Source organism: Scomber japonicus, chromosome 19 (assembly GCF_027409825.1).
Source record: "Scomber japonicus isolate fScoJap1 chromosome 19, fScoJap1.pri, whole genome shotgun sequence".
Taxonomy (NCBI): domain Eukaryota; kingdom Metazoa; phylum Chordata; class Actinopteri; order Scombriformes; family Scombridae; genus Scomber; species Scomber japonicus.
In genome coordinates, this window is record NC_070596.1 from 16,483,475 (window position 1) to 16,505,901 (window position 22,427).

The following is a 22,427-nucleotide window of genomic DNA, read 5'->3' on the forward strand; positions in this document are numbered from 1 at the left end:
ATAAACTAATTAACATTATTAAAGGTGACAATTTCCGTAGTCCTTATTAGCTCCCGCTAAATCGGGATAACGCGAAGGACACACACTTAAGAAATCACATTTCAATATTTTTATTGAAACTTTCAAGAACACGATGTCGATGTTGTAAACTAGACATAAATCCAAATACAACATAACCCATTGACAACTTAAGAAACACAAAAGAAACCTTCATATTTTCGATTATGCGGCACTTTTACGATCAGGTTCGCAAAGTATTTTAATAACAGAAAAAAATCCACTTTTGTCACACTTCAACAACACTTCTTTTGCTCTCCTAAAAAAAAAGAATATTTCTTTTCAAGCCATTGGTGCAGTGCGTTGTCGCTTTTTCATTCGTTTTAAAACACTTCACACACGGGGGACAACAAGTGAAAATACAATGGCACATGAGTGTGAATAACTAGCTCAGTGGATATTTGGGGGGAGGAATAAAGTCCATATTTAAAGAGGGGTATAAATGCAGATGGCAACAAAAGGATAATAGCCCACAAACTATCTTTACACAGGTATATCGACAATAAATTAAGAACAGATCCCTAGAAACAAACTACTCCGTTTTATTTACACGCAATAACAATATGAAATAATTACATAAATATTTTATATATCCTTATGTACACGTATAATCAATTCTACCTTTCATTTTTCTTTATATTTACTTGTAATTTCTGCTTCCCTTTGCCTGTTGGACATTTTGGCTGAATCCCGCATGCTTGGGCCATTTTTTTTGTCCCGTAGCACAAATTCTTGAATTTAGAAAAAGCACGAAGAAAAAGAAATGTTTCAAAATTGTGATAACCCAATTTTTTTTTAAAGGAAGTTTAGCAAAGGGAGTGTGTCCGTTAATTATATTCAAAACAGAATATTTTTCACCCTTTTTTCAGTTTTTACTGTTAAAAATAACTTTCGTTTGGGGAGAGAGGCTGGGGGGCATACATGCAGTTTGGCCAATTAATCAATTAATCGTGTACAACAAAATACAGCAGTCTTTAAAAAGGTAGGTTAAACGGTAGTGAAGTCAAATAAGTCAAACCAAATTCAGAGTGCATATTAAAACAAAATTCTCCTCGTGTACAATAAAGTTAAAGGAGACAGGACACAGCAGCAACTTCTCCTAAATCTGCAAGTCACACCCATGCCAACTTTTCAGTTTCAATACTTGTACGGTATTCAAATGACAGATAAAAGTGTGGTTTAATTTAACAAAAACGTTTCAACAAAAACAAAAAGGTATCAGGTGTGTATTAACCAAAGTGCATTTCAGAAACTAAAACAGTTCATTTTTTTTAATTTAGTTTTTTTTCTTTCCTTTTAAAACCTGCATTAATCTACGAGGGTGCCCTTCTACTGTTAGTGTCTTCATCACCGTCAACACTTTCATGACAACGAAACGAGAAGCAGGTGGTGTGTTTAAAAAAAAAAGGAAAAAAAAGAAAAAGAAAAAAGCACTCCTATGGGGACCCGCTTCGTGGCCTGTCCTGATTCGAGTCCAGTCCACTGACCAGGCGCTGGATGCTCTGTAGCTCATTGGCGGCGTCTTTCTCTGTGCAAGTTTTTGGTGACACGGAAACCGAGCCGGAGGATATGGTGGACGAGTGGCTGGTCACCTCCGATGTAGAATCCAGGGTGACAGCAGACACTGGACTGGCTGGGACCATGCCGTCCCCTTTCAGCTCTGCCCCGCCGCCGGCCATGGAGGAGGGCATGGCTGTGGTGAGCAGCGTGCTATCCGGTACCGTCATGGGAAGGGAGTAGGGGCTGTACCTGAGTCGGGGGCGCACTGCGTTCAGGAAGGGGTGCCGGTGCACCGAGGAGGAGGCAGCGGCGGCGGCGGACGAAGCTGCTGCAGCTGCTGCCATGTACGTGTAGGGATAAGGGAACAAACTACCAAATGGGGACATGGCAATGCCCTGTGGAGGAAGGGAGATTCAAATTCAAACACGTATAATAATACAATTTACAATAGATATATAAAAAAGAAAAGTCGAAGAGAAATGCATTGCGATAAACTGTTACCCCAGATCCCTGCGAATATGTTTTGGATTAAAGTGGAACAAATGGGTGAAAATAATGATGCAAACAGAACTGCTTCGGGCAGTTCATGTACTTTACTTCCACTGTCCTCAGTAAACATTTTTCTTAAACTTGTAATGCGTTGTCACAACGCTAATGACACTCTCTAAGTAGATCTGCCAATACTGAATCAGCCTGTCATGCTCTCAATGCTTCCATTCACGCATGTTTTCACAATCGAAATAGTCCCAACAAAATATTCTGTAGCAGAGCTTTGCCACCCGGCATGTAAACAGCTTTGGTGCTAGCTCAATAATTTCTAATGCATTTAAAAAATCCTCACGTCTGATCTCGCAATCAAACAAACGTTTGTCTGTTCTAACACTTGTCTTGACAATAAAGAGGGGAGGACAAATTTGTTGTCTATTAAACCATACTGTTGTTTACCTCTCCGGGCCAATGAGGCATTTTAATACTCTACATTGTGGCACTAGCACACAGACTTAATGAGGTCATATCAAAAAGGTTGCCTAACACCTTGAGCTGTTGCAAGGTGGTCTTTGTCTCTCCAAGTACGTTTTTTCATGATTTTAATGAATGATAGTTATACTAATATCCATCACAACAATGCCAAAAGAAAGTCATAAAACGTGGTCTGTAACAGCCTAGTCAGTCAAACTTTACTTTGAATACGTTTGGCAATAAAACAAAACAACCACACATACAAAAACACAGCTTTAAAAAAATGATGAGAGCATTAAGGGCATTTCAATATCTGGCACATTAAATCTGGCATATAGGCCTCTGAGGCCTATATGTAGTACTATAACTCAACATGTGCTTTATACTACTACAAGTAGGCTTAGGCCCAGGAAAACTGGTTTTACCTGTGATGCCAAGACATGTTGCTGCAGATGGAAAGGTAGGCCTGGCGCTCCCGTCAAGCTTTGCTGAGGTGATGCCATGCTCGCCGTGTCCATGGTGTTCACCCCTTCCGCGGACACAGCTGCCAATAGTGGCCCCATGCCCGCGGCCATGTTTGAGAATGCGCCTCCCATATTGAACTGACTGGGGTGCAAGAGAAACGGATGCGCGCTCCCTAGGTGATTGAAAAACTGCTGTCCTGTTAGACCTGTTGGAAATCCAAAGTTATGCAAGTGGCTGTGGCCTATGTGCGGGCTCTCAGTCTGAACAGTCAAAGGCATGAAACTTTCCTTGCTTATTGATCTGCACTCGTCCGTTTTTGGCTGGTCCAGGTTTGGGCTCTTGAGGTCTTCTCCAGAGCGGGTAGTACTGGAGATGACTGTGATGGGGCTCTGCCTCGAGTCTGCCTGACTTTTCTCAGTCCTGGGGCCGCTATCGCGGTTTCTGCTAGTAGAGTCACTGTTACTAAAGGAGTGCCCCTTAGCTGGGCTCGCCTCATGGTCCTTTCCATCCTCTGTAGTTGTGGAAATCTTGCTGGAGTCCGGACCATCTTTGATGTGCCCGTCTTTGCTCTCGTCGTCGCTGTCCTCGTCGCTGTCGCAGAAATCTGTCCGGGAAAGAGGATTAGACTGTCAGTTGTCTTTCTGCAAATAGTATAGGTGTATCATAAAATTGCAAATTCACATTGTCAGCCATTGCAGTTGGCTCTCACAGGTGGAATAAGAAATAGACCTGCAGGGCACTTACTCGTCCACATTGGTGACTATGTTTGGTAAAATGTAATCTAGCCCATAACGTCAATTTCCAGCTGTTTCCAATAATATTTCGATGTGTGCTTCACATTAGCAAGCTGCATTTTTGTATTTGTTGATTTTTATTATTCGTGCTTTGCAGATTAATTGGTAACAGACTGATGTCATCTCGATGTTTCATCCTTTAGTGAGTACTTTCATTTTTCAAGGTTTTATTGTTGTGTTGAAACTGTTAATTAATGGGTAATCCCACAATATATTGAAAGCATGTACATGGACTCCCTCACATTCATAAAGTTTACTCTTATTCTACACGTCTAAAATACCTTGTAAAACGTCTTGCCACAAAAGACATTTTACGATTTAACACACGACTTGTGAGCGGAGGGAGCTGTGACCGACTGTGGGGTCTGTCTGCCTACCTTTCAGGTGTGGGGGGCCCACGGTAGACACGGCAGGGGACGAGGCCTGGCCGAAGCACTTAAAGGAAGGCTGCTCTCCAGAGGAGTCGTCTGAAGCCCCGTTCTCCTTTTTCTGCTGTTCCTCATATGAGCGAATGGACTGCAGGGCCAGCTGTTTCCTGTGCACAAGTACCCAGGTTATTATTGGTGGTCGTCACAACTCAGGTCAGCAACAGTATGCAGTGTAGCACGGTGAATGGTGAATGGAAGCTTATTACATTGGAGACCTGAGATTCATAGATCCTCACCTGTGCGGCAGGTGAGGATCCAAGGTTTTGACATGAATGAATAATTTGAAATATTAATCAGAAAGTGAAGATCGTAATATAAACAACCAAATGAAAGCTTCCATACCACCAGTGCTTAGATTTAAAGATTTCATTGAAGTCTACTTGGCTATTAGATTAGAAACCGTGAAGAGGCAGACTCCCTGCGGGGTAATGTGGAAGCTTTGACGCGGGTTTAATCCAGCGAGATCACTGTCTTTCTCAATTTATAAAAAACATCTGACTTTTTTTTTGTGATGCACTGTTTCATACCTCTTTTCCCGTCTCCCATTGCCAGTGTCACGGAATCCCTTGGCAAATGGATTATGGTCAATTTTCAGCTGGGTTATCTGAAATAAACCAAATGATTTTTGTAAATATTAGCAACTGTGTTACAATTGCAGGTGAAGCACCGAAGCTGGAGCTCATTTCAACAAGTTTACAATACAGTACGTGGAGTTTATTGTCTCAACAGGCTAAAGCTACAACATATTTTTGGTTTCACCGAAAAAAGGAAACAGACATAAAACAAAACAGCCCACAACGCACACAAATAGCACGCAAGCTCCCTTTTTTTTGGGCACGTTTTTCCACCAGCGTAAGCCAGTGCTGTTTTTTTCCTTTTCTTTTTCTTTCTTTTTTTTTTGGTGTAAAACTTTTGCAATACTTTATTCTCACACCACCTCCTCTCTGATTTCCGGTATGTTACCACATGGGAAAGGGAGGGAGGGGGAAGAGGGGGTGCCATCATTTCCGAGCAATATCAAAGAGCTGAGGAGATGATTTTTATTAAGTGTATGTCTTACAGAGTAAAACGCTACCATGCAGCCACAGTCCGACACAACCAAACTGCCCCCTCCCTTTCCTCCCCTTTTCCTCTATTGAGCCTAGTGTTGCACTTTTACTTTTTCCTCATTTCTCGACCCCAACCCTTTTAGTTGTACACACACACGCAGAGAGAGAGAGAGAGAGGGAGAGAGAGAGTCTGGGTCTGTGCCAAATCCTTTCCACGTGATTAAATAAAAGGAAGATAACCTGTATAACATTCCTCAGAATTATTACTTTCCTACCACAGGCCGGTGAATATGGCACTTACTCGCAACATCATCCCCCCACTATGATACTCCACTCTCACAGGCTCCAACAAATATGACGTCTTTCATATTTTATGACAACAAAATGGTGCAGAGCGTGAAAGACAGGGAGAAGAGAGAGAGAGGGTCTGACAGGGTTGAGCTGCACCAGCTATATTTGAACAAATAATCAGGATATAACGCTAAGCCTGTGAGCAATAATTGTGCCTTACCTTGTCATTTTGATAAGCAGTCACGGCAATGAAATCCGTTTCAGGAAAAACATAAGTCCTGAAGGTGCTGTACGGGAGTTTGAGAATATCGTTTGCCCTCACAATGTGGAATCGAGGCTGATATTTGTGCATCGAGTTAAGTATAGTCTGCAACACACATAGTCACAAAAAGATTAGTCAAATGTTCACGTTACACTGACATTTGTTGTCACAGAATTACAGAATATGTATTGCACCCCCCCCCCTCCCCACCCCAGAAATTCTATCTAAAATTTAGAAACCAGAAATCACACCATTAACAGGAATTAAAAGTGGTGAATTAAATTTTATTTGTAAAAATTGTAAATTGTTTACAAACGTCTTAGAGTGAATTTTGGTGCAGATTTCTGAATATATTTTCAGGTCCATAAAGCAGTTTCACAATATGGATTGATACAGATAATAGGTTAATTGCCTTGTATATTAATTATAATAATTATAAATAGTAGTTACAGAAAAGATTATTTCAAAATCAATAACTTTTGTTTTAAGTTTTTTTTAATGGTGTTATTTCGGGCAGTTTTGCTCCAAAAAAATTGAATTTTGAATTTTCATGGGACACCCTAGTTAAATAAAGCCTCAATAAAATACAAGTAACAATATCAGAATACACATTATTATGTCACGTGGGTAGTAAAAGGGTAAGTTGATAAATAGGAAAATTGACATACATTAGTTGAACTTACAAATCCATGCTTGTCGGAGATGTTGTTTGTCAGCTTGAGTTTGTGAAAATTGACGACTTTTGACATCCATTGTTCACCAGTAGCCGGACTGTCCGGGTGAATGTACATCCTCTTTGGCATTTCGGGGTCGGCCTTCCCTGCCACCATCCAGCGGGAGTTATGAAATTTGTACCTGCAGTCGTCGGCAGCAACAATATCCATCAAGAGAATATATTTGGCCTTCTTGTCCAGACCAGTGCACCTCACTTTGAACGGAGGGAACATCCGCCTGTGTGACAAAGAAAAGCAAATGATCAGCACTTATGCACATAAAACAATGGATAGAATATCCAACAATGTAAACAAAAAGCCATAACATATTTTAAAATTGACATTTAATATAAATTGATAATGTTATTCAGCCGATAGCCTGCTCTCAATTTTTCTGACAGTCAGCCGAAAAGTACGAACTGTCCCACAAATAAGCAGCTAAATAAACTCCATAATAATGTGTTCTTCCTCTAATTTATCTCCAATTAAGCCTATAAGACAACACGTCAACGCTGCTTGAATGGTCTCTTGATTTTTAATGCCTTGGAAGGCCTACACTCAGCCAGCCATCTTTGTATACTGTGATTGTGATGATGACGAAAATAATTTAGTCAAAGCGCACACACACACACACACACACACTCACACACTCACACACACACTCACACACACACACACACACACACACACACACACACACACACACACACACACACTCTCTCTCTCTCTCTCTCGCTCTCAAAGTTGACATTTCAGTGGAGTAATCCGTCAGCATAAAGCTTTGACAAACTGGGCACAAAAATTAACTACCATTTTAAGAAAGACTGATATTTTTTTATCAGTAAATTGTAGATCAGTGAATTTGACAGCCATTGCAACTAGTGTAGGCCTAATAGTAAAACAGCAGTTACAGCCCTAATCCCTGTTATTTGACAAAAATAATATTAGACCTAACAACTCATTTCCAGTCATTAAACATCTGTTTGTCCACGTGTTAATTTTAGCACAGCCTTCTGTCTTTGTAGGCTGTTTTAACACGCAGGCACTTAACCTCAGTTTATTTCTACCTAACTGAAAATATATTATTAGAAACATATTATGACGCAGTGTTGGTCGCATCTCCATGGCATTTGTGGGACAATTACCCTGTAATCTAAGTTTTATTAATACAAATGACAGCAATAGAAAGACTTGTAAGCTTTGTATAAATTAAAAATGTTGACTAGGGGAATTGGAGTGATATACCATCAGTGGCATATGAAAAATCTTCCAACATGACTTGTCAGTATGCACAGCAGGCTTCTTTGTGGTAAACAATCACTTTTGGGATGAACACACACTCACACGAAAAAAAAAAAAATCAGATTCACCTTCCAGATTTTGTGATCACCATCTCGGTGCCTCTCTTATGGAAGAGTTCCCAAAGCTCCTTGGCTTCCAGGTGAACTTTAGGGTCGTCCTCCACCTCTTCCTCGGGCTCTAGAGTCTTGAGAGGCCTGAGGTGGGCGGCCGCAGTCTGGTGCCCCAACGAAGAGAAGTGGAGGCCGGTCTCCGCAGCTCCCAGCAGCTGGTCCATGATCGGCTTTCCCAGCGCGCCCGGCAGAGAGAGGGAGCCGCTGGGAGGGAGAGCCAGGGCCGGGAAGAAAGGAGGCTGGTGACCCAGCATTGCACTCATGGCAAATTCCGGACCCCGGTGAGGTATAAACGGATGATATGCCATACTTGATCCCTGTATGACTGGATCTCTCATCAGGAAGTTCATCCAAGTGCAGGCACCAACTGTAGACGACAGGTCGGATTTGAAACAATATAGCCTATCTACAACAGTGATGCCTGCGCACAAGAAGAGCAAACGGAGACAAAATAAAAAAAGGGGAAAAATAAATCTGAAGTTTGAAAGCTTTTGGAAATTCCCCCTTCAACTCTGCAGAAATAAGCATCCACTTCTTTTTCACAAGTTGCTTTGAAATCTCTACAGTCGATTGCTGGATTTGGATCAAAAGTCTGTAAAGAGAAATGTAAAAATGTTCTCCATTAATCTTCAAGAGTGTTGCGAGTCCGATTTTCCTCAGAGTCTGAAGCACATCGGACACCTCTGTGCGTCTCGCTGTCTTGCGGACATTAGTCGAATTAAACCAACTCGGGTGAGTCACTTAATTGACTGCAGTGCATTCTTTCTCTTCTGCTGCTGTTTACAATATCGGCATTCCTGTTAAAATGCGTTCCTTCTTATTGGCTTCAGTCCTGCAGCGAGGGCGACGTGTTGAAATATTTCGATAGCGCCGAATAATCCCCCTGCCTTTACTTGCTCCGGACATGCACCCTCACACACACATACACACACACATATAGCCTGCACACTTTATTCCTCCTCTCTCTTTCACGCACGCACACACATTTCAGGGAAAGACGTGTGCAGAGAAAGAAGTCCGCTGACGGCCAGAGAGAAAGAGAGGGGGAGAGAGAGAGAGACAGAGAGAGAGAGAGAGAGAGAGAGGTGGTAAGGTCCCAGCTCCGTGATTTTCCTAGCGCCTCTGTGGCCCATAGGGCTTCATACTGTATGGATGTGTTGCATGTTACGAGTAGCAGCGCTCCGTTTGATTGGCTCTTTGACGCTTTCGGACCAATTGTGTGGCTGCGTAGGCGTGGTTTTAACAGGTCGGGTGGAGGGGACAGACTTCAGACTTATAAAAAGGTGTTTGGAAACTCAAAAGGGCTTTGCCGTGAAACACCACCCTGCCTCAGCCAGTGTTGTGTGAATATGTCAACATCGTTATAGAAGTTGCGCTATCGGTCGGTCTGTGAGACCCAGCGAAGGGGAGAGAGCAGACGAGCCAAGCCGGGAAAGCGGCTCGCTCTGTCGGCGAGATGTCATGATCTGCTGGGCTGTTGACTTCCTTCTCTAGCCCACAGCACATTTCATATTCTTATGCTTTGAGTATCGCGAACATAATTGTATTGATTCATAATAATAATAATAATAATAATAACAATAAAATATATATTATTTTGCAGTATTCAATTCGCGGTCTACTGAATTTTTGAGAGATTAACAGCAGCCGAGCCAACATTTCCTGTATCATCCTCCTTTGAAATCAGCTCAGGAAAATATAACCAGTTGACGGGATGAGGCGCTCGATGATAAGTTCATGTAGGATATATTAGTACAATTGTGAAGACACTCTCAATAACGGCTGATTTTAAGAGTTGTTGGTTATTATTAGTAATGTTTATGAATGGAAGAGTTACTCCGGTTTTTTCTTATTTTGTTTGTTTAAGCACAAACTCAGCTCTTCATTGTCACTCTGCCTCTCTAGCCTGCATCTGTATTTGAGTCTGACTGAAGTCTGATATGAATCTCATGGAAATATATATTTTGCATCTTATACTGATGAAACGCCTTGGATATATATATATATATATATATATATATATATATATATATATACATACACATATAGGCTATAGAGAGGGAGAGGATAGTTTAATCTCAGCTTCAAATAGCATTTTATGTAAGTTTACCTGAATTAATCTTTTATCACGCGCGCAGGCACCCAGAAGACCAGTAAGGATGTGCTCTCTGGTTCTTGTATTTTATCAGTTCTTGCATCTATGGATGTTTTTGATTCATACCAATCAATTCTGTTGTTAAATATAGAGCGCTTTCCCGGCACAACTGTCTAAGGGAAACAATTCAATTTTAGTCCCCGTCGACAAAGTGACAGTTCTGCATCGTGTCATTGACAATGCAATGTATTTTTAATTCTATGTGAGAATATGTTTTCGTCTATATGAAGTACATACAGCTGTCATTATCTTTTTTCTCCACATTATTGAGGGCGCCTGAACGTTTATGTGTTGCATAATTTATAAGGTTAAGCCTTAGATATGAATAAAGCTTATGGACTTAGAAGTCACCAGAAACACTAGTTAGAGGTGCTGTCGCTCACTGCCATTGGGTGCAATAATTTTGCCTCACTGCAGTGTCTAAAGAGATGTGCACTCAAAACAGCCCAAGGCAAGCGCTCTCTTAAAATGCTATTTAACCACAAATTCACAAGTAAACTAGAGAGCCGTGGCCAGTCAGCCACCTTGGACAAACATTTGCCATCAATTTTCAGTCAATTGTCTGTCTCCGTGGACGCAGGCGGGGCCCAAAGCGATGGTGGATCTCAAAGTCCTTGAGGGGGCCCATTTAGAGCGAATTCTCACAAAAGAAGTAATAGGCCCATTGAATCATGTCAGCGTGCTGCGATAAATGGTTTGCATCACACCTGTGTCATTATTTCATGTGCAATATTGTGTCTATTCTTATGATTATCGTGTGATGTACTTGTTGCACATTGTGGGTTGTTACAATTTTATGGAAGCTGGTTATAGTATTTTTTGTGAATCTTGAAGCTTGAAATAGTACATGACTCAAGGTTCATCCTCCTCACTTGGAGCCAGTGGAAGCATGAAATTTAGTTGAATATTAGCTCAGTGTTTGCATAAAGGTGTTGCTGAGAAAACATTGCTGTTATGTCATGCATGTTTTATTCATTGTAACAAAGTAGTTGTGTATCATGATGTGAGTTATGCATGTCACCGTGCCCTCCCCATCACAGAATTGTTCTAAGTGTTGTTTTAGAAAACTGCCCTTCAAACACCTGTATGTGTGTGTCTGTAAATGTGCATATGTGTGTAAAGTGGAGTGGTCTGCATGCATATGTGCAGTATGTTCCCCAGGGGACATACACAAGAATATTCGGCTTATGTGTTGCATGATATTGATTTGCCAGAGAAAACAAGTGTGATACTTGCTGATAAGCCACAGCAGGCTCTGATCAAATGAAAATCTAAGAGATCCACCAGTAGCTAAACATCTACACGGTATCAGCTCCAAAATACAGATTTCCACTTTCCACCAGCCTACTGTGGGCATTCCAGTCTTCTCTTTGTGTGAGTGAGGTCAGGTCTGTGTCAATTACTGGGGCTTATTCTTCTTTAAACACTCACCCCCATTAGCAGCACATTTCAATTTAGTGGAAGGTGTCATCAAATAGGAAGCAGTGTTGACACGGAGGCAGCCTTTCAGTCTCTGTGGCCAAGCGGGCTTCATTAGCTAAGCAAGTAGAGAATGGTCAATACACTATATAAACTTTTACAGGGTTAGGGCTCTCAGGGACTCCAAGAGGCTATAAAAAGGTCTGAGCTGACACTACTGATTGATGAAGCCAACTTTGTCAGCGCTTCCCTTTTTTACATCTATAGAGATCATGCATATCAAAATCAAAAGAGGCAGTATATTTGACTGGACAGGCTCTAAAATTTCTCGGCTCAACGTGGGTGGGTGATTTCTGACAGGAGAGGGGGGACAGCCTTTGTTTTAAAGTGTCCTGCCTCTGACTGTCCACGCACATTTCAGCAGTTATCCTCTGAGACTGTGCTACAAGACATGAGCATTTAATTGGAAGATCAGTTCCTTTATCATGCCTCTGCAGTGAAATTAATTCCACTTGCAACCAGTGGGGTTTTTATTGAATATTATTATTACTTTTTACTCCTTTTGCTAACCTCTCAATATTATCAATGAAGAAAAACTGCACTAAGGTCATAGGTTGTGAAGCCTTTATGCCCTGACTACACACAACAGCTATACTGTTTAGGTTCATTAAGCAAAGCTTCAAAGACATTCCTGGAATTGATCATGGAGCTGCAAGTGATGTAATGTATGCTGTCCTGTTTATTTGCAGATTGTTAATGATAAGCAAGGACAGACTTGGTGGCACCGCTCCTGAATGGAGGAGATTGTCTAGTGAGAGTCATCAGCCCTAACACCACATGATAGGGAAAGGAAACATCACAAGATTAGTATACTCAACTACTATAATGACTCCAAACTTCATTACGGACATCCCGACACAAAGTGGAGGGGGAGATGTTCAATTGACAGCATAATGACTTTCTAAATGCAAACCATTTACCTCAAAGATTTAGGTGGGGCTAAAATTGATCCATTGAGGCTATATTGCCCCAAAAGGGCGCAGATTGTAAAATGCACTTTCCAGAATCATGCAAATGTTTAACTCAATTGGTCGAATGATAAACTCCTTACCTGTCGATGAAGTGTCCCTGTCAGGCATTTTTAGTCAAGTCAACCCATGCTCTCATCAATTCCTGCACTAACCAGTTATGGGTATTGATGAAAAACAATTTTAGTTAATTAGGGGATGTGTTTATTGATGGCAGGGCATTGACTACAGATTGACAAAGAAAATGGTAGTGTGCTGGGGAGACATTTGCTCCCTTCATTGAGATTGTTCATCAACAGTGACGTAGGCTCATAACTTTTAACTTACAACCACATAGTTAAGGAGGAGGCCATTGAAAGGTGAAGCATGTCATGTTTAGCTGTTGATGTATTATCTAAATATGGCCAAATAGAGCTAAAAGACCCAGATCTAAATCTGAATCATTTATTAATTGATTGGTTGCATGTAAAATGTGATCTGTGTTAGTTATTCATATTTTGAAAGTGTAAACTATTACACATTAACATAAAGTAGACCTTTACTGTGACTTAAAATGTCACAGTTATTATCACATCTGTATGCTTTAAATATCAAGATTACATTAATATTTATGCATATTATAAAATCATACTTGTGTCAGAACTTATGTATTACAGGTTTGCATGGCATTGTTTAGCCCACAGCACACTAAACGCTTGCTTAATGGTTCCTGTTCACATAAAACAAGCTATGCTCATTATCGCCTGTTGCAGTACAATAGAGTAAGAACTGAACAGCTGCCTTCTTAAAGGTACATTGTTTGCAGCACTATAAGAACAAACCAGTCCAGTGGCATACATCACCTGTAGAGTATAATGCAGGGGATTTGTCTGCTCAACCTCATAAACAGCCATCAGGCTTTCTCTTCAGCTACGAGCGGTGTGATCAAGACGCTTGTGATAAATGCCTCAGATGTGGACCATGTGTCAAAAATCTTTAGCTTGCCTTACGTGCCACCACTCGCCAACATTGAGATAAGCATCTTTCCCCTTATATTCAGAGAATCTTACTGAAACCAGTTTTGCATGCTAAAAAGCACATAATAGCAAATGGGAAACAGCACAATCCTCAGGTTATTTGTCATCAAGTTAGCACAGTATAAATATGCTCCTGCTATGTTCACGAGAGGCATCAGTTAGGGACTATTTTGTGTTAAATCAAAAAGTATTTGGGTTTTGGTGGGCAGGGAGGTGCCCTAATGTGGGTATCTGCTGTCCATTTAGCTTCCCCATCATTGACGTTGGCTTCGTGCTGCTGCTTTGACTTTACAGTCTCACGAAGTTGCAAGATTCTGCCAGTGACTCCAACCTCAAGACCCAGTTCTTTTAAGAGGAGAGTTGTATAAAGCGGTGCATTCCTCCGCCAAGGGAATCTTGGGCTAAGGGGTTAGGGTGGCTTCTCTCTAGAGGTTAAGTGGGATAAGTGTGTGGCTCATGTCAACCCCACTACCCCCCAATAGTTTCTGGAAAATTTGCAATGGGGTCAGATTGGATTACTGTGTTTTGGTATTTACATGGAGACAGAGGGCTTTGAAATGGAAAACCATAGGCGGAAAAGCAAGTGCCATGCAGTCTGAAAGGCCGGGTAAAAGAAACCAGCACTGATTTCCACTGACGGGACGGTTGAATATGTCTTTTATGTCTTTCTGCCCCACAATCAGACATTCTGGTGATTGTCGAGGTACATGGATCAATTGCAATGCCAATCTTTAAAGAAAATCCGCACTAAGCACTATGATAGACATCCAATAGGAAATAAGGAGGTTTCAGGCATCATGCTTATGCTCACAGACATACCACATCATAGCTGTGACTGCGGCTTCAAGGGAGCTCCTAAAGTGCAGTTAAGGAATTTTGCAGCACAGTTATGCTACATAAACAGCAGTATACCTCATCCCAAAATGACCTTGTAAAAATTCTCTTAGGTGTCAGGTCCCCTTAAGGTAAGCCTGGTCTTCATAGATTTGTGCCTCAGGGGGTCTGTCATTTTTTCCTGCTGAACCTCGTTGCAGACCTGCTGGGATAAGTTCTTTGGGTTATTTTTGAGTAGGATTCCCCAGCCACTCCCTACAGGTGCTGTGTGCAGGCCTGCGCCAGTAATCCACCCCTTTCAGTGCGGATTTTGCTGCACCTCATCCCACCAGGTTTTACTCTGTTTTGGCAAAGTACCAGCTACATCAGGATTAAAATAGCACAAATTTATGTAACCAACATTTGTTTTAAAATATTTTGTCACTTATGTATGTGTATGTAGTGGTAAAAAAAAAAAGTTGGTTTATTGAGCAGTAATATATGATTTCAGGCACCTCAGAATATTTTGGGACCTCTAGGGAAAAAACTAACTGAAATTGTCAGGACTCCAGCAACACTTTCAGTATAAAGAACAACTTTATTATAATTATATAAAACAGTTCCTTATACTACAAGTGTTGCTGGATTCTTGAACATTACAGACTTCTTTTCTTCTCCATGCACCTTGGAAGTAGGTGTAAGATGTGTTAAACATCCCTACTCTGCTGAAAAAATATCTAAAAACAGTAACCATTTTGTATCACACTTAATAGAAAATCCGTTTTTATGAAACGTAGCAAATCCAGTGTTTAGGTTTGCACTCTTAAACACGAATGTAAGTGAATATTTCTTACAGGCTATATGACAAAAAAGGCTCCTCCAAAATGACAATAGTATAACTTGTGGTCAAATTCCTCATTGGCCGCTTTTTTTTTTTTTTAACATAATCTTTTCAGACACAAGGATTTTACAATTTGGAAATGTCTCAATTTAGCTACCTGTATCATTTAACTGTGTTAACGCTCAGTCTTCCTTTTTTTCAGGCGCTCTGATAAATAAAAGCAACAGGTGTTAGATGTTTCTGATGTTGGCTGAATATTGAAAGAGAGCTGTGGGCTCTTTGTGCGTACAAACCTTATGGTCTGACACAAATGTTCCTGTAAGTTGTCGGCTACTTTCCCCCCTGCTTCTGCAGAAACTTGACCTCCTGTTTCTGGGTGAATTAACGGTTTTGTCAGTAGCGAGAACAACAATTTGAAGTGTATTCGACAGGCTCAGGCGGCGGCAAAGTTGAGTGCGGTCAATTGAATCTCCCACATGCTTTTCTGTGCGATGGATGGATCCATCTATTAACTGCTGAAGCTATGATGTCTTGTAAATATTTGCAGAAAACTCCTTTGGGTATGGACCCTGGCATTAAGTTGGTGGGAGTGATATTTATTTTCTTTATAATATTATTAGAATAAATCAAAACAGAATCAAAAATCACATGTTTATTTATATTCATTATCTGCCTATATAGCTATTAATGTTTTGAAATGCTTAAAACATTTTTTAGGAGTGAGAGCTTAATAATTTTCTCTGCAGAGGTTTTGTCAAATGCAAATGCATGACTTTGAACAAGATCATTAAACAGTTTAAACGTACCAACATGTTTACACTGAAGACAGATTAACTTGTCTCTTTACTTTGTGGTGTCTAATGTAGCCACTGCTGTTCTGCGTCAACAGGTTTATCTGGCTTGGCGCACACAAAGAGCGTGTGCTGCTGACTTGTATGGGATATATGAATTGAAAAGCCTACTACCATTAGCCTAATAGTCTATTAGATTTGACATAAAACTACCAGTTCACCATCTCATAGTCTACACTGAACCATGTCCAGCGACGTTGGATTAAAAAAGCTTTCTTTCTTTAGATCTATTATAAGTTAAATATGACTCAAGTTAGACAGTTTCAGAGCCACCTTTTTTTCTTTCACTTTTTTCTTCTAGCTGTTTGGCTTTGCTGCTTTTTCATTTTCAAATTGCAAGTCGTCAGAGACTTGTGACATTTGAAATATGAGCCTGGCCGTATTTGCGAAGTTAGACAATACACCAAAACCACATGAAAATCAAAATAAGTAGGATGCGGTTAGGAGCTGTGCTTTCATTTATTGAAGTCCCTACAGATGTTTTGCATAAAGACATTTTTGGGGGGTAATGAGGGGGTGTATTTGAACGTAAACTGAACCTGGTTGGCTTAACTTATAGGATTCAACAGCAATCTTGAATAAGCACGGGAAAAAAGAGTCTGAATCTGTGCAAAAAGTAGCCTACATGCTTTCCGAGGGGAGAATGCGCCTGTACCCAGTTTAGTGTGGGTAAGTGTTGAATTGATGGTCATTTGTGGTTATGGCCGCATTGAGAACTTCATTTTAGTTTGTTTTAACTTTTCAAAGTGAAGCAGAGAGGCTATTTCAATAGAGTCACGTGAGGTTAAAGTTAAAATTGATTGTGGAAAAGGATGGTCAAAACTGATTTGTATAAACCTGAAATGGAAGTTATTAACACCTGTTGATTTATTTATTTTTTAACGCTGTCTGTGGAGCCCTTTATTCATGTGAAATATTAGAAAATTGGAAATTAGACTATCACTTCCATCTGTCGTCTAATGTCCATGATTTTTTTTTTTTGTAGCTTGCTGAAATACAAATTCATCCCACTGCACATACGGAAAAGGACACAGGCACCAACCACCAAACCAACCAATTAAAATCCGATTAGGAAACATCTTAGTTTTCCAACCGAGGGCAGTGAAAAAGCCTGTAACCTTTCCTCGTTGAGGTCATCCACCTAATAAGATCCATTGCCTATAGTGAAGCCGCAGACCTTCACAAATGTTTCTGGCGACCGAGTGTGGCCCCAGAGACCTTTGGCATACATCGCAGTTTAATTGGTCACTGTATTTAGGAATAAGGTGGGATTCCAGTTAATTAGTGGAGAAGTGAATACGATTGAACATTATATGATTTGCTCTCGGCCCCTGGTTTGTTAGTGCGGATTTGGGGTGGATCAGCTTTTGTGCTCGACAAATGAGAAGTGAGTAGCGTGGTGCCGATGCACAGTGTCGTTTTGTGGACTGGCGACAGTCTCGATTCATGGGAAAAACTTAAAGGAGACCCGCGTTATCACAGGACCTCATTATCTCATGTCTGCAACCATCTTTTGGGAACAATCCCTAATCAAGAGTGGCACAGACCTACTTTGCTAGAACTTTGGTATAATGGCCCCCCTCTACACTACACTACACTACAAAAACACACATACACACGCACACACACACACACACACGCACACACTTTGCGTAGTGTGGGGTGCCGCATAAAATTGTGATCCTGGAATACTGAGATCAACTTTGGCAATCAAAAAACATTTACAATAATTGCACGAGACCGTGCACATATACTCAAATATATAGATACCACGCTATGTATGTAGTCCAATATTAATATTCACTGTATCGCTCTCTTTTACAGCTTGTATTGCCTTCAGCAATGATATAGTCATAAAAAGAAAGAAGAAAAAGCTTGTTATATCATTTCCGTTCATTTTTAGAAATAATTTAAAAAAAAATTAATTACTTCTAAAATTCCACAAACTGTTTTCATCGTTTAATTTTTATTCTCGGTATTTCAAATTATTTTAAAACGTTTTTTATTTAGTAAAATTATACACAATCTATTCTGTCTTTTTCTTGCATGTACAGCTCGGTGCATGACAATGACAACTGCCCCGAGGGTGTTTCCTCGATGAGCACAAGCCTGCAGAGCGAGAGAGGTGGTTCATTTACTTGGCCATAAACCATTTATTTACCTTCAGGTGAGTGTCGCGGAGAGTGCAGGGTAAAGATCGCAGGGAGAGATTTACACCTGTCTCTCTACTCAAATAGAGAAGCCTATAGCCTACAGAGATGGCCACTGGAGCCAGCTTGTCTGGGTCTCTGCTAGACAGCCCACCCCCTCCTCTTCCACTGTGGATTAAAAAACATCATAAAAAATGACCATCAACGCGCACACTGTAAACAGATTATTCTCCTCGGCGCCTGGCGCACAAACTCCACGCTGACGGCACAGACGCGTCCGGCAGCCCTGTGTGTGTGTGTGTGTGGGTGTGTGTGTGTGTGGTTGTGTGGTGGCGGCTCTGCTTGGTCATCCTCTTTACACACACCTCTCTGGACACTTCCCGGTTATGTAAATACTGACAATCATTTGATGTCGAGGCTGTGGGTTTTTTTGGCGACTCTTTGGAGGTTGATTTGTGTCAAGATGACGCGTCAGTCAAACTAGCTGAACATGCAACAGGACAGGTTGTTTACGCAGAAGGCGATGATAGACATTTATTTATCGTAAGACTTACTTTAAGATCTCTTAATTAAAAAAACTTAATTAGAGCAATATCACAGATGTCTTTTGAAGACTGCGATGCCTCTAAATGAACCATACCATACTCTCAAAAAAAAAAAAGAAAAAACAGCGTTATTGGACCCCGTTTTACCTGTACCACGTTCCTCCTCATATCATCATCATAACTGATGAGGGTTGTCCACCTATAGACACACTGTTTCAATGACTGTGTATGGTTGTTACAACATGTTGAAGTATCCTTAAAATAATATCCTCCTGAAGTAAGGTGCAGGGTCTTTCAACTTGGTGAAATCAATTAATCACATTAGAGCAGAAGCATGTGCCATCATTATAACTTCATGGTTATCAGTATGAAGATCTCAGTTTTCAGTCCTGTCCTCCAGCATTCTCAGCAGCGCCTACAGGATTGATTTGTTTGTACTTTCACCTTCATATTATCGCTTATGCCACATCACCTGATGGCTGCTCACATGCAGGTAACAGCAGTTACTCTAGGGTAAAATTTCAACAGGTTACACTCATGTTTGTTTCAAATTTCAAGTTTTATCCTCTGGATCAATAAGTGAAGTCTTCAATTCTTACAATCCTCTATTTGTAAACAATAGTGTATTAGTTAAAATAATCCCTGTTACCTAAAGTGGGATGAAAATAACTCTGAAAATATAACGACTGCATGAAATAAGTGTGAAAACAGAAACAATGTGGGGAAAAATACTTACTGTGACTCCAACATTTAAAGAGCTTTGTCCTGTAGGCAACACAATACATTTTTTGGGCTAATTTCAAGGTGGCAGGCTGCTTGAACAAAGCCATTTCACATAAGGTTAAAATAGAAACTCCCCAAAAGCCCTTCACAGTTGCAAGGACAGACACACACACACACACACACACACACACACACACACACACACACACACACACACACACACATAAAAAAATACACATATACCGACCTTCTTGTCCTGTCCCACACATACACACCCGCAGGCACTGGCATGTCACTTCAGCGGTCACTTTCCTGGCCTCAGAGCAGGCAGGGTGTCTGGTGGTCAGCCAGTGAATTTCATGCCCTACTGATGAGAATAATCTCTCTTGTTGTGAGAGTGGCAGGGTGGAAGTTCTGCCTGATTTCTGCACATTAAAGTCTTAACATGGAGGTTGTTCTAAATAGGCCTGCAGTTACTCAAATCATCAGGCTGTCAGCATCCAGATGCTTAGCTTCTCGGTGAATACCTTGGATTTTACGCAGCGTTTTCTAGTTTGTTCACTTGTCTTGTGTTGCTAATCTCTCCAACTGCTGTGCATGGCACTCCTTTTTCTTTGATCTCTTTTAGTGAGGATGCTGACTCACTTATTGTAACATTTGTCTAATACTTTGTTCTTGAAATAGGGGCCAAATCACAAAATGGGGTCATGCATGGGCCCCTTTTAGTGGTTCTTTGTGTGACAATGTGAGCGTGTTTAGATGAGCCTGGGTCACAGGGCCTCAGCGATTTTATTCAAATCAGGCCTGACACTTACAAAAGCTTCCATATACCATCTTAACTCGCATTATATCCCACAAAATAGTTTATTTCTCATAATGCTATCTGAACATAACATAATTTATGCTTAAAAGGTGCCCCCTCCATATGTAAGACAATGGTTCACTCTGAGTTTCATTAAATCCTGAGCTAAATCCCTGTTTAAACACACTAAATAAGCATGATTGATTATTTGCTGAGTGAGCAGGCATAGATCATGATTATTAGTCCCCTCTGGTAATGGAGGAGCTTTTAGCTTAAACACCGATATGTAGACGTCTCTAGCTGTAAACTATCTTTGGAGATCCCAACATGTCTGTTGTTGTGATTTTTTTAAAAAAGGGGTAAATTGATTTATCAGTATATATGCCTCCTGCTGTTGTAAATACTACTGAAAGTTAATAGATAAATTCAAATAATCCGTCTCTCCTAATTTTTTTTACTTCTACTATTGACTCATTCAATCATTGAGCTCAGCCTTTGACATGTGTATGTTATTCTGAGAAGCGCGGGGGTGGTGGGGGGGGGGATGCAACTTGGAATTATAAAAGGAAGCCTTCCATCTAGTGCAGCCATAAGGGAATACAGAAAGGGAGGCAGCGGGAGCAAATCGAGAGCGGTGATTTCCAAAATGGCTCGGCCATTGAATGACAATAGCCAGGCCCCTCTGCCTGTCTCTTTTTCTTTCACTGCTGCAGACTACAAAAACTAACATAATAAAGCGTGGCCAGAGAAAATTACCAGATGTGATTTATTCTGATTTGAACAAATCATTTATGATTTAAATCTGGCAGGGAAGATATCAGTGGTAACTGAATTTATTTTTGTCTGATTTAGTGTGTCTTGCATCCTTGTTTAACTTTTATGTTGTTTTTTTTTTTTTGCATTTTATCACGGCCAAAAGACAAGTGTTGGGAATCAGCAGCATGTTTTGCAGCCAGTGTTGTTTTCCTGTGGAATTCTTGATGTGACTGTCGGTGGGAATATACTGAAGTTTGTCACACCACTCTACCAACCTGTATGGAAAGGCATTGAACAAATAATTATAAATAAATTGTCGAACTTTCTTATTAAAAGAAATGTGTTAAATCTTATAGCTTTCTTTAAATATCTAAATGGTAACCGTAACTGATGTACTATCTTTCTCCAGGTCATGTCTTCCTATGACTGCAATCCTCACTATAAATAATTTTGGTATTATTTTCCAGAGATACATTTTTTGTAATCTTTTCTTTTTCTTCTGAATTGTCAGTTGAGTGTCAGTTTGCTGTGCCTAACAGTGTTTTCATCATTCCTCTAATATATAGCAGAGTCAGTGAGCAGCAGCCCTACATATTCTATCATCTGTCAAGGAAGGGGAGATTTTTTTCAATAAATAATTCACCAGTGATAGCCAGCTCTAATGCCTACATGAACAAATCTCTCAGTTACAGCCATCTTGGGAGTAAGCCAGTCCAAGAGCATACTTAATAAACAAATACAGGGCCTGACAAGCTCTGGTTTCACTGATGTCTTTCCGAGAGGAAAGTATTTGAAGACAGTCGGTGAAACAACATCCTTTCTGTGGGTGAAGGTTTAGGGGTCAGGTGTGGGTTATTGCTGCAAGAGTAAGTTGTCCCGTTGCATTGTTACTGCTGATACGGTGGATGAATTTACTATCCATTTGACACAGGGCATAATTTAAAAATGTCTCCAGAATTATCTGACATTTATGTTACATTTTATAGTGTTGCACCATATAGTGTGAATTAAATAACAAAAATGTGTTGAAAGAATATACATCATTTAGAGATGAATACACATTTTCCATAATGGATGCAGATGTATCTCTTCTGTGTTTAGAAACAGACTTTTTGAAGATGTTGCTCTTTGTGTCCACTCCTAGGACCGCGGCTGAGTCACTTACATCGACCACATGTTTGCTGGGACTAGAAACATGATCCAGACACGATTCCCTTAACCTGGCCCTTTGGGTGAAGTGTGTGTGTGTGTGTGTGTGTGTGTGTGTGTGTGTGTGTGTATGTATAACATCACCTCACGGAAATGTTCTTGTCATACACCGCAAACATAGATGGCTTTATTTTTTTGTTGCATGACAATTAACTTGTATTTTTACATAAACAAATCAGTATATTAGA

General features: G+C 40.5%; 1 protein-coding gene across 2 annotated transcripts; it reads right to left on the minus strand.

Moving 5' to 3' along the window:
- Nucleotides 1-1,452: 1,452 nt before the first annotated feature.
- Nucleotides 1,453-8,281, minus strand: tbx3a (T-box transcription factor 3a). Of its 2 annotated transcripts, none has more exons than XM_053340357.1 (7): nucleotides 7,890-8,281; nucleotides 6,490-6,757; nucleotides 5,765-5,911; nucleotides 4,732-4,808; nucleotides 4,154-4,311; nucleotides 2,943-3,586; nucleotides 1,453-1,952 (listed from the first exon to the last, which is right to left on the minus strand). In XM_053340357.1, the coding sequence occupies exons 1-7, from the start codon at nucleotides 8,279-8,281 to the stop codon at nucleotides 1,494-1,496; spliced, it is 2,145 nt and encodes a 714-aa protein (XP_053196332.1). In that variant the 3' UTR covers nucleotides 1,453-1,493. The 2 variants fall into 2 exon arrangements, with proteins under 2 accessions (XP_053196332.1, XP_053196333.1); XM_053340358.1 differs by having other exon boundaries at nucleotides 6,475-6,757.
- Nucleotides 8,282-22,427: the final 14,146 nt, after the last annotated feature.

Excerpts from the sequence above, each read along its gene's own strand:
- tbx3a (XM_053340358.1), bottom strand. The coding sequence starts at position 8,281 with ATGAACTTCCTGATGAGAGATCCAGTCATACAGGGATCAAGTATGGCA. Across the intron at positions 4,809-5,764 it reads CTGCTTATCAAAATGACAAG|ATAACCCAGCTGAAAATTGA; the intron begins GTAAGGCACAAT and ends GGTTTATTTCAG. Across the intron at positions 4,312-4,731 it reads AATGGGAGACGGGAAAAGAG|GAAACAGCTGGCCCTGCAGT; the intron begins GTATGAAACAGT and ends ACTTGTGCACAG.